Below are 12,014 nucleotides of genomic sequence, written 5' to 3'. Positions count from 1 at the left end.
CCTCGTGCACTTCCAGGGCTTGAGCTGTCCCTATTTGGTATCAACTCTACTATGCTATTTTGGAGAGTCTGAGAAAGGTACCTATGTGCATACAGATTCCCTCTTGATAYCCACTGAAAGATTGCTTTTGCACATACACTATGACAGAGGTTACATTTACAATCCTGCTATGCCATGTTCTCACTGAACCAGTCAATTAAAAAACATAAACACTGATATAAATGACCAAAATCTTCTTGTCTTTATTGAGATAAGTTTCCACAAAAGGGAGGGGAAATTTTCCTAGAGTAGGGATTGCARGAATCAAGCCAAAGTCACAAGGATTATGTTTCAAATGGTAAGATACTTTCTCTTTTTTGTTTTTTTGCTTATGCTCATCTTGCTAGAGCTATGACTGAATATGTTAATCAAAATCCTATAGAACTGTACTCATTTGTGTGTGTGTTTACTTTTCATTTACATAATTATCTCACAAATGGAGCATTTCTCCTTTGTGCTGAAAGTCTTACAACATATTTTAAAGCCACAGTTACCAAAATACACTATTCCATCAGTCCCACTACTATCGATTCTATAGCCCAGTCATTACCATAAATTATTATGCAGGAGCTAAATATACACATCTAGTCTCATGATGTCCAAACAGTCCTGCAGTCAAAGAAATCAAATGTTCCCTGTGGTATGTCCTAAGAATCTGCATTTAGTGTTTTGGAACAAACAGGAGAAATATKCAAAGCTTAAAGGGCTTTCACAGAAAAATCAAGAAACACATAATTGTAGAGTGCCTTAATTTCAAAAATAGGATTTCTGTGTTTGAAACACAGGAAATGCTTATAGAAATGTGCAAGCACAAACAGTGATATGCATCTGCATAATCAGTGCGAAGCTACTAATACATTTTACTGTTAGATATGTACTTTAAAGAATATACAGACTTGATTAAGAATGAAATCAAATGCTCAGCTGGCAATAGGTGGAATGGAATAGAGCAACTGTGATGGCATGCATTTTCAAAACAAAAAAACCCCAAAACAAAATCAAGACTAAAACAGGTCTTCTCAGTCACTTCTGAGGGGGCCAAGAAGGCATGAAATCCCAAGCAGCTTACAAAATGCATTTATCTCTTGGCCTCTGTTTATTCTGTTACTTCTGTTTTTGAGGAGACAAGCACCTATCACTCGTCTGTAGCCTATGAATATTGTGYAGGCATTTCTCACCTCTGCCACTGCTGAAATTCTCCCGTTAGTACTCAGAGTGTGTGCAACCAAAGTCCTTCTTAAACTCAGCATGGAGTGGGTTGCAGGCCTGTGATGGGCCAGTTCCACAGAATATGGTTTCACTATGGGACAACAGCAGGATTTTAAATGGCCTTTAAACAGGGATGAAAACTTTCTGGCATCCTTCCACCTTCTGCTTAGAGCAGTCATTGACTGTGTCTGCCATAGAACCTGATCCACGAAGATTACTATAGCGCAAAACTTTGCATTTTTAGCAATTTCTTCAATTTGCGTAAGGATGTGAGCAGGCCTGAGCTTGATGGTTATAGAATGAAAATAAAAGGCCTCAGGAAATTCTGTAGTAAATATTGGCATGAGAATTATATCTATACCACACACACACACAGGCAAACAGTAGGCAAGATGCTAGAATATAACCTTGCAGAAAATCTAAAGCATATATGATAACTGTCTTCATTTCTAAGACAACCTTAACAGACATATTTTTGGCTACTCTTCTCTCCCCTCCAAGATACTTGTTTTTCAGTTTTCACTCYGAAAATCTAAACTCTAACTTTCCATGAAAACAAAGAAATAAACTGGAAGCATGTGACTGCAATGTCACATGCCAGTAGAATAATAATTCAAATTCAAATGAGTATTTTCATACTTGGCATTTTTAACTCTATGTTAGACCAAAACTTGTGTTAAACAGCCAATGAAAGGATGATAAAATATACATCTTTAACCAGAGAGCTTTTAAACAAAGGTGAACTGGACTTCCCATGAAGTAACACCGAATAATTTTGATAATCTCTGGAGACAGTAATTCGCCTAACATTTGGAGAAGTTTTCTACCTAATGCAGACTTGATTAAAGTTGATATCAGATAAATTCTGGTTTTATGYCTCTCGTGCTTATTTCATGCAAAACATAGTACAAACCCTGTGATACAAAGAAGTCTCTCATTGGGCTGTATCAGCCAACTTACTGTCTAAAGACATTGTTTCTTAAGTACATAAAATCAATAAGTACAGAAAATGCAAACCATTATTTTGTTATCTAAATGTTATGAAACATGTAGATGACTGTAATTACTTCATTTCAAATGTCTGAAGATAGTACTTACTAATTTCCTTTTTAGACTACCAAAAAATCCAACTTATTTACTGTGACACTCCTTTGATGATCAGTCGAGCAAAAATACCACAAAAACTGTTTACTATTAATAATGAGCAATTTTTAAAGTCCACTCTTCTTTTTCCACACTGGCTAGTTAAAGGCTTTATCCTTTTAAATGGATAGCTTCATCATACATTTTTCTAAATGTAAAGTATGACCTATTTTCAGCCCGCTCACACAAAGTCTTGGTGTATAATATCAAACTCTTTGATTTGCATTCTAAAATGTCATCCTGTCCTGTTTTTAATGGCCATGGCCAAAGAATACTTATCATCATTACTGATTTAAATCACTGATTTCTTCACACTCAAAATCACTTCAGTACACAAAAGCAGAGAACTTCTACTGAATTTTAATTTTGAAGAACAGTACCTCAGACTGAGCTTTCTCTTTTCTCTGAAAAGTCAATCAGATTAGTAGTGTGCACTCATACAGCTCTCAATGAATATAAACTAGAAGGAAGTTGCTTATGTGCTATGCAGAATTGTACAGGCAACTCTCAGTTGTATGTGGGTGTGTAACCCAGGTTGCAGATTAGCAGTGCTATGCTGAAACAAAGCAGAAAAAAAAGGAAAACCACCCACCATTCTTCTTTGAATTTCTGATCTCACTCTTTACTTGAGCTTAACTTCATTCCTAGATAAATGTAACACACATAGGAAGTTTTTATCTAATGTGGACATGCTTTGTACTACCCATGTGTTAGCTTTATGTGGGTATGTCTATTCCATTGCAATAATTAAGAACTAATGGCGTAACTGTGCAACTGTGAAAGAGTCCAACAAGCCACAGGTTTATTCAACATTTGCTAAAAACCAATTGTTTGTCAAAATACCTCCCTAACTCACMTCAAAAATCATCAGAGTTCTCTTTAATATTATTTTTTTTAAGCCCATGAGTGATAACAACCCCCTGAAATACTAGATTCCTATTAATATAAATAAAATGTTGAGATGCTTGGAAGTCAAAGCAAAAGCAAAACAAATGAACAAACACAATGCACTTAAAAGCAGACAGATAGATAGACTGGACTCCTCTGCCTCAAGGCCTAGAGACTGACARAAAGCCATTTTATAGTAAGACTTTGTAGCTGTACCAAAAATCTTGGCTTAATTGGCTAACTGTACATTTCATTTATTTAGAGGGTCATTAACACTGATTATGCTTTTAAAAAAACAATGTGCTCTTGGGCAATGCAACAAAACCAGTGGTTTCCTTATGAACAACTTGTGAGAGGGAAAGCTGTTTCCTGCTGCCCCCTCCCCATTCTCATTTTTCTCTGCAGAACATAAACAGCATCTACTTCATAAGCAAAGCCAGAAGACAGAGCTACCCCATGCATTAGCCAAGTGAGATCCATGAACTACAAAAGCAGCTGGAAGGAACTGGCAGTCCCTCTCCATCCTCAGGAAGGGAACCCAGACACTGACAAACCCTGGGAAGCTGCTGCAGGAGCTWATCTGCTGGGGAGGAGGAATAGCTGAGACACTTTCCAAGGAGCAGGARAAATACAATACTCAGTACACAAAACATTTACTCTTGTAGAGGGATTGATGGAGAGGCTGCCAAAGGGCCAGGGGGGCAACAGAAGGCAAGAAAGAAACAGGGGCAGACAGTCTTTTCTTCAGGGAATCTGTTCTTTTTTCCCCTCTCATCAGAAAATTAAAATTATTAACTTCACATTACCCATAAGCATTAAAGATCAATGCAGATATAAAATAGTGTGATACTCCTTGCTATTCTGAAAAGACTAACCTACCAGCCCGGTATTCTGGCTTTGGCAACAGCTTAACTCCTGTACTAAAATGAAAGCAAAAGGCTTTTCACGCTATGACACAACAGTGTACTAAATTGGAATGAACCTTCTTGCTCCTTTGAATTTATACCTTAATACATTAGTTTTGAAATGCTGACTAGGATCAAAATGACACTGATGGCAAAGAGTGCAAGCACTGCTTTAATTCATGTATACATAGAGTTCTTGTAGGAATCTCTCTAAACTGCTTGACATCCTGTACCAGTGTGTTCCACTGAGTAATAAATTTGCATAAAATGTTACTTTGTATGTTGGCTTTTAATTTCACTGAACATCCCYTTGTCCTTTTAATGCTGGAGAAAAATAAAAGGTCACAAGACTTCTTACTGGCACAATTCTAAAAATTCACTTAATAAAAAGTACCTGCCCTTTTTACAGACAGCAATACAGTACTTTCATATAGCCAAAGGAATTATATTCATATCAAAAGAAAAACATTTATCAAAATATTTGCTTTCAGATTTGTTTACTGTTTATTATTTTAATTTACATCAGTTGCTGCTTGCAAAACTTCCAGGGAAATAATTTTTTTTTTCTTTTCCCACTGCATAGTAAATACCGCCTTCTTAGTATTTCAGAAGTATAGTACTGTAGAAATGCTAGGGCCTGCTTCTGCTCCAAATGAAGTTAATGGGAAAACACCAACTGACTTTATTAGGAGTTAGGTCAGGCCCCAAATTTGCAGTTTTGAAACTTCGTAGTTGAAAATTTTCTGGCTAATCCTCAGAACTGACTACTTCTACAACTATAGCACTATTTACAAGTTTATTTATATGTACTTCTTTATTACAATATGTAATATCAATGTTCCTTGTAAAGGTTACTATTTTAAAGAAATTAGACTGAAGTTATTGCCAATCAACCTTTTAATAAACTTAAGTGGGATGACTTTCAGAATTTTTCTCAACATACGATTCAGTTTTTATTCACTTCTGCCACCTCTGACAATTGTTTAACTACCTTAATTTCAATGACTTTTTCAGTGTAATAAAAATGTCCTTTTGGTAGAAGTTTATTGGTCCCATTTCAAATTACGTTCTGAAACATTCCTATATGGATGAGGACTCATTATTTAAGCAATTTTTCTGTTTCAACACAGTATATAAAGCCATGCCTCTCAACCAATCAACCTCAGTATAAAAGTGTAAGTGAGGTCAAACAGATTGCTCACCAAATCTTTGATCAAGTTGTCTGATCACATATAGACACAACTGTCTGAATAGTTGCATATATTGTGTAATGTTATCATACAAATTTAAGCATTTCCATTATTGTCTGCTGCTTGTGAATGTATACATTAACTTGCTGGTCATAAAACTACAACAAAGGACAAGATATACCAATACTGAAATAAGACCTCTAATCTTGTCTCTCCCAAAATTAAGAAAAATCTGTCTTCTTTATGACTGACCAACTAATGATGTTGTGCTTCAGATAGACACATTTTCCAAAATTAAACTGTGAAGTTAATGTCAAATACTGTGTTGTAACTTTAAATATAACTGACATATTAGAACAGATAGATGGGTAATTATGATAAACTACACAATAGTGCTACTGCAGATAATATCATTTATCAATCCTGTGGTCCCCATCATTCATGCATTTACAGTTTGGGAATACAGTGACTGCAAAGGATAATAATTCATAATGGCTACATTCTCAGTACTTCATGCTGGCTYACTAGACAAAATAAAAAAGGTTAATTGTATAACTGGAAAAATGTAAAATTTTATTCCAAGAAAATTAACAAGCTACACAGGTAAATTTTGGCAAATGCAACTTTATATTGAAATCCACACATCTGTATCTTAAAGAAGGAAAGACTCACAGACTCTAATGTATTTCTAAAATACTAAGAAATCATATTATATGCTTTCACAAGTTAAAACTTAAATAATTTAAAACAACCAATACACCAAAATGTGCAGAAAATATAAACAAGACTGTGCCTTCAGTAGAATAAATGCTTCACAAATTGTGCAAGATATCATACTAAGGCTGCGGTCTCCCCATGACAGCTGTCTTAAAATATAAACATACATCAACTGCCTGTGTTTCTCAGAACAAACTAGAAAGGGCGGCACACCTAGAAAAAAAATCATATAATCCCAGTGATGTGCATATTGATTTTGGGAACCATTGGAGTAAAAAGGAAAAAAGAGGACTAAGTGATCTTTCATGCACTCCCAAACTGGCCAGAGTTATTGATTCAATTTTCCTTGCTTATTTGCTTCAATGCTAAACAAAATGGAAGATACTAGATAACCCTTTAAGGCAACATGTGTTTATTCTGTATAATTATAACTGTTCAATTATGACTGGATATTATCATTAACGTTGCCTAACAGACTGATATCTAGCTTTTTAAAAAATATAAATAAGAGTCTATTAAACTTTATACCAAATCAGCAAAAAACACAGAATACAGTTAAATGTTAGTAATTTCACTGTTAAGGAAAATGGTAATTAGAAAGAGTAATATATTTGGAGGAAAAAAAAATTAAAGTCAAAATTTGAACAAAAAAACTGCTTTGGAATGCTCCCCAAAACTTACTCACAAGGCAAACAGATTTGTAAGTGTGATAATCCAATAATGCATGGCACATCTTTAATCAGTTACAGTACTTGAGTCCCCAGTTTTCAGTCTTTGTAAAATAATAATTGTATGAAATGTTTTAAAGGTCTTCAGATGTCTAAAATTAGTTTTATCAACACATTAACCTCATATCAACTTAATTTATTAAGATGTCCAATGCTAATCTTTTTGATGTTCTTATTTTATGTAGTGATATACACAGCATTTAGCACTGATACTTAGCACCTGCTACTTTCATAATCTAGATTTCAACCACATAAAGGAATTCAGGGCAGTAGTTCAGTCCTTTGTTCTTAATTACAAACCTTCAGCAGTGGTCAGCAGGAACATGTTTAGGTTTGAAACAGGATTAGAGGTGAGCTATTGCAAAGACTGCAGAATGTTGCCCAAATCCTTACAGCTGCTGACATCCCATTCTTGATTTTCTCCTCAAGACATGGCTACAGGCCACAATTGCTTAGCAGAGAATGGTAGTTTCACAAGGCTAAAGATTTACAGATGCTCCCTCATATAACACAGTAAGGTTCCCTTGGTAACCTGGATTTTCTGCAGTAAAGAAGGGTTGTGCTGAAACAGCGCCTCAGCTCCCTGTTGGAGAAAATGCAGACAAAAGGATTGATTCCAGCTTGGGCAAAACTCATCCAGACAGCGGCCGTTAGAAATCCCCCAGGTACTACAGGCCCTCTTGCAAAAACTCTCCAGTAACAGGCTACCAAATAGGGACCCCACAAGGTCAGAAAGAGGAATGTCATGATGTAGAACATTCTGCTGATTCTCTTCTCCATTTTGAATTCATCTAAAACCAGTAGCCTCCTCCTGCCTGTGGTGTTCGCGTTTTGCCTGATTCCCAACAAGGTCGGAGGTGTGGGACCCCTTCCGAATCCAGCCAGCCAATTAGCAGCTGCTTGACCACTCGCTCCAGGACCATGGAAAGTCCAGTTCTGGCTCACTGCTGCAACAAACTGGACTGGCTTCATTTTCCTGCGATCGTGAACAAAAAATATCAGCTTGAGGTAGACAAGCTGTGTGGCTAGGAGGATAAGGGCAAGAAGAAGCATAAATCCCAAGGAATCATTAGCCCTGAAGGAACGATGCTGGAAAGTGCATTGGTCTTCCTCCCTAATGAATGAGTAGGTGCCCACATCTAAAACTGGGGGGAAAGCCATGGCTACAGAGAGAGTCCACACCATACAGATAACAGCCAAACAAGTCCAGAAGGTCAGTCTTTTCGTATAAAAACGGTGGTGGGCAATAGCTAAGTATCTCGTGACGCTTATGCAGAATAACATGAAAGCAGTGTGAAAGCAGGACAAAACCCCCAAAAAGGCAATCACTTTGCAAGTAAGAGTCCCATACGTCCAAGTAGAGCCATTTTTTACCGAGGTGAAAACAAATGGGAAACAAATTGCAGATCTGAGGATATCTGAGCAGCAAAGATCCAACAGGAAGTAGTAAGGAGCTCTATGCAAGGTTTTATCTTTGACTAGCAAAATGGAGATCAGAAGGTTACCCACCACACTGACTCCTATTATGAAACCCAGTGAAGTCAGTTTCAGAAAAGCTGTTAAAGGAGAGAGATTTTGTAAAATGTTGTCAGCTGCATGGCTGTAGTTCGCCATAGATGGATGGATGATATGTATATTGCCTCAGTCAAGTCTCATGATCTATATTTAAGAACAAGGAAAAAATAGATCCATACATCTTACTGAAAATGTAATCCACAAACAGAACTGATCTTGTGTCTAGTCATACAGTACATCCTCTTCTTTCTGATTTGTCATGCCATCAAAATATCTGAAAAAAAATCGAGCTATCAGTTCTTAAGTTAACACGAAATGATGTCAGAAAGTGCTAACAAAGATGTTAATTTATGGAGAACCAAATGAAGTTGTAAATTTGAGTACTATTGTTTGTTTTTTAAAAAGTGAGGCTTTTTTTTTTTTATACTTACTATTTAGAATGATTGATTATTGGCAGATTTGGCTTGTTACAGTTTCAGGAGTGACCAATACCTCTTATATTTGGTAGCACACATAATTCACAGTTAAAGCCTCAGAGATTTTATGAATCAAAAGACTCCCAGTTTGCAAACCCAAGAGTTAATCACTGACATCTTTTTTTAAAAATCCCCAAAGACTGCTGATATTTTGACATTACCCACATTTATTTTATGGCTACGGTATTGTCAATGTTTTTAAGAGGCAGTAGCTGTATTGATATGGATCACACCCAAAGAAAGCCTGCAGAATTTATGTTTTTTAACCCAAGTCACCAAAGCACATTAATCACAGTGTTAGTTTATGCATTTTGTAAGAGAAACAGTATTCATTATCCCCCTCCCTTCCTGCTATAAACCGTAATTTTATCATTTAGGCTTTTAGATAAACAGGTATCTAGACAGTCGATAGCAGTATGCTTTAGGGTGTCGTCCCCCGCCCCCCCCCCCTTCCCCCGTGCTTTAATGCAAATCGTTAAAGCCTCGACATAATTCATAATAAGCAATCGTCAGTGTAAATACTGAGCAAAAATAGGCAGCACAGCCAAGATATAATGCCCATCCTTTCGGGAGAGCTAGTTTTGGTTATGCTTAATAAACATATAAATTGGTTGGCTTTTTTGTTTTGGTTATTTTTTTTTTTAAAGCTAATTAGGGCTCCGCGATTCCCATTAATCCTCCCAGTGAATGGCACCGGAACACATTTCATGCAATAAAATAAAATAAAGAACTGTCTGTTGCAGCTTTTTCGGATTTTTTGTTTTGTTTTTCTTTTTTCTCCCTCCGGAGCCAGGGACAGGAGCCACAGCAGGCATGATCAGGCTCCTTCGTTATTCACACGAAGTGTTTCCTATGCCACCTCGGGTGTACAAAGGATATTCCCACTGAATCCCAGCAAAATCCTTCCATTCTTACCGTCCACAAAAGAGCCTGATTGCTGCTGTGTAAACAGAGGCTGATCAGATCATGGCATCGTTTTAAAACCATGAAATCAGGCTCCCCCTCCCCCTCCCGCCAGCCCCGCCGCTCCCCCTCCTCCGTGGAGCTGTCCCCGCGGCGGCCGGCCCTGCCTCCGCACACACAGCCCGCACGCTCGCACAGCGCCCGGCACCGCTGGCACACTCGCACGGCCGCGGACACACACGCACACACTCACGGCCACGGCCGCTCCCCACGCCCGGCCATGCAGGGCTGGACTGCGCCGCGCTGCAAGGCAGCCCGGGTGCCGCTGCCTGGCATCAGCCGCATCTGCCGGAGCCGTGCGAGAGCCCCCCGCGGCGGGGAGCTGGGGAGAGCGGAAGAGGCATTGTCTGTGAGGGCTTCCATCATGCCACTTCTTTGGAAATCACCCCCCTCAGCCCTGAGCAGGAGAGCCCTCTCCGCACGCACCTGCAGCCGCGGCAGCCCTCGGCGCCCCCAGCCCCTCTCCTCCTACCTGTTGGTGCCGGAGATTCCCACATGCCAGAGCTGTTCCTTCCCGCCGACCGGGGGCTGCTTTACCCAGGCGGTCTTTTCTATTCTCCTCTGCCGTCATTCATTCTTCTTTCTCTCAATCCTTTCCCTTTTTTCTTTTTTTTTTTTTTCTTTTTTTTTTTTTTTTTTTTTTTTTTTTTTTTTTTTTGCCTCGGTACCTTGGCTGAGGATCCAGTCAGTGGCTCGGGCGGCGCATGCTCGCCGCGCCTCCCCCCTGCGCGCCGAGCCCCGTCCTCCCCTGTCGCAGCGCCACAATCTCTCCCAGTAACGCAGCGGCGGCGGCCGCCTCAACGAGGGCACGGCAGGCTCGGCGGCGGCGGCCGCTGCTGTCTCAGAGAGGGCACGGCAACCTCCGCGGCAGCAGCGGCGTCCTCAGTGGTGCGCAGGCAGCCCCGGCGGCAGCAGCGGCAGCCTCCTCAGTGCGGGGAAGGCAGCATCCTCAGTGCCGGGAAAGCAGCCTCCTTGGCAGCACGTTCCCATCGCGATGCATAGCCGAGATGGATTTATTGGCGAGCCTGGGCAAGCCAGTGAGGAAAGGGAGGGGAAGGAATTAGGTCCTGCGCTCCTTGTTTATGCCTCTGGGCTCCCCCACCCGCCCCATTCGCTTACAACGGGGGTCTGGAGGCGCCCGCCGCGCTGCGCGTCGCAGCCTGTCAGGAGAGGGACCGGGCGGTTTCTTCAGCTGCCGCTGCTTGATCCTCCCGCTCGTGCCTCGTTTTCCTTCCTCCCGATTCCCACCCGGTGAATTCCTTCTTCCTGACCCCCGRGCCAGGGAGGGCTCCTTAACAAGTGCCGTTGTTGTTCGCGGAGGGCGCATTCGCCGCGGGGCCGTGAGGACACCGCACCTTTCCCCCTCGCAGCCCGTGGAGCGGCTTCCCGACGCGCAGCCCGAAGCCGGCGCAGAAGTGTCAGCGCGCTCGCTGCATGGCGGCGGGGATGAATCTGGTGTCAGCCTGTTCCTTCCGCGGCAGGGCCGGCGTTCCCGCTGGGCGCGCAGGGCGGCAGCGGCGGCCGCCGCGGAGGAGCGCCCGCCCGAGCCGGCGGCCGGCGGGGATCGATCCCGAGCCGTCCCGATGATGTCATGCGGGCCGGTGGGCCGGGGCGGCGGCGCCGGGAGGCGGCGGGCTGTAGCCGGGGCCGCCGCAAGGGCCTCCCGCCGGCCCCCGCACCCGCTGGCGCTGACCCTCGCTGGTGCCACCGCGGCAAAACCGGGAGCCAGCGGGAAGGGTTGGGGGAAGGCTTGATCCCTCCGCCCTCCCGCCTCTTCGGTTTGGATGGAAGTTTATCCGGGAGAAGTGGGAACGTGAAAGCCATGCCCCAAGAGTAATTCGCTTTGGCTGCAAGGCAGCTGAGGAACAGCTTGTTTTGGGTCGARGGATTTGGATTCTGAGGAACTTCTTTGCTGGGAGCTTCCATTCAAGCCAGAATAAATCCTTCTTGGGGACAGATTTATGGGGCTGATTCATAATGTGTGTCACATCTGTGAGACCGTTAGTAGACTACGGGCATTTTTTAAGGCTGTTGTCAAGTTTGGGTTCCTTTTTTTTGACACTCACTAAAAGGCATTGGAATTGGTTGCCAAACCACAAAATTAGCTTCAGTAGCAGCCTGACGAAGCCTAGAGGTCTGCAGCCACTGGAAAGTATAGTTACTTAAAACCCACCTTGCACTATTTCAAATAATTTTATCTGAAAACTGTTTCAGATAAAATTTATTCTTAGGTAGAAAAGT

At 41.5% G+C, this 12,014-nt stretch overlaps 1 protein-coding gene across 1 annotated transcript; it reads right to left on the bottom strand.

The window, feature by feature from the left end:
* Window positions 1–4,669: 4,669 nt before the first annotated feature.
* Window positions 4,670–11,334, bottom strand: GPR85 (G protein-coupled receptor 85). Its single transcript, XM_057390499.1, has 3 exons — window positions 10,893–11,334; window positions 10,246–10,798; window positions 4,670–8,608 (listed from the first exon to the last, which is right to left on the bottom strand). The coding sequence occupies exon 3, from the start codon at window positions 8,431–8,433 to the stop codon at window positions 7,321–7,323; it is 1,113 nt and encodes a 370-aa protein (XP_057246482.1). The 5' UTR covers window positions 8,434–8,608; window positions 10,246–10,798; window positions 10,893–11,334; the 3' UTR covers window positions 4,670–7,320.
* Between the last annotated feature and the right edge of the window lie 680 nt (window positions 11,335–12,014).

Source organism: Malurus melanocephalus, unplaced genomic scaffold, assembly GCF_030028575.1.
Source record: "Malurus melanocephalus ecotype Western Australia unplaced genomic scaffold, MMel_1.1 scaffold_27, whole genome shotgun sequence".
NCBI classification, from domain to species: Eukaryota; Metazoa; Chordata; class Aves; order Passeriformes; family Maluridae; genus Malurus; species Malurus melanocephalus.
This window is presented reverse-complemented; position numbering and strand designations above follow the sequence as displayed.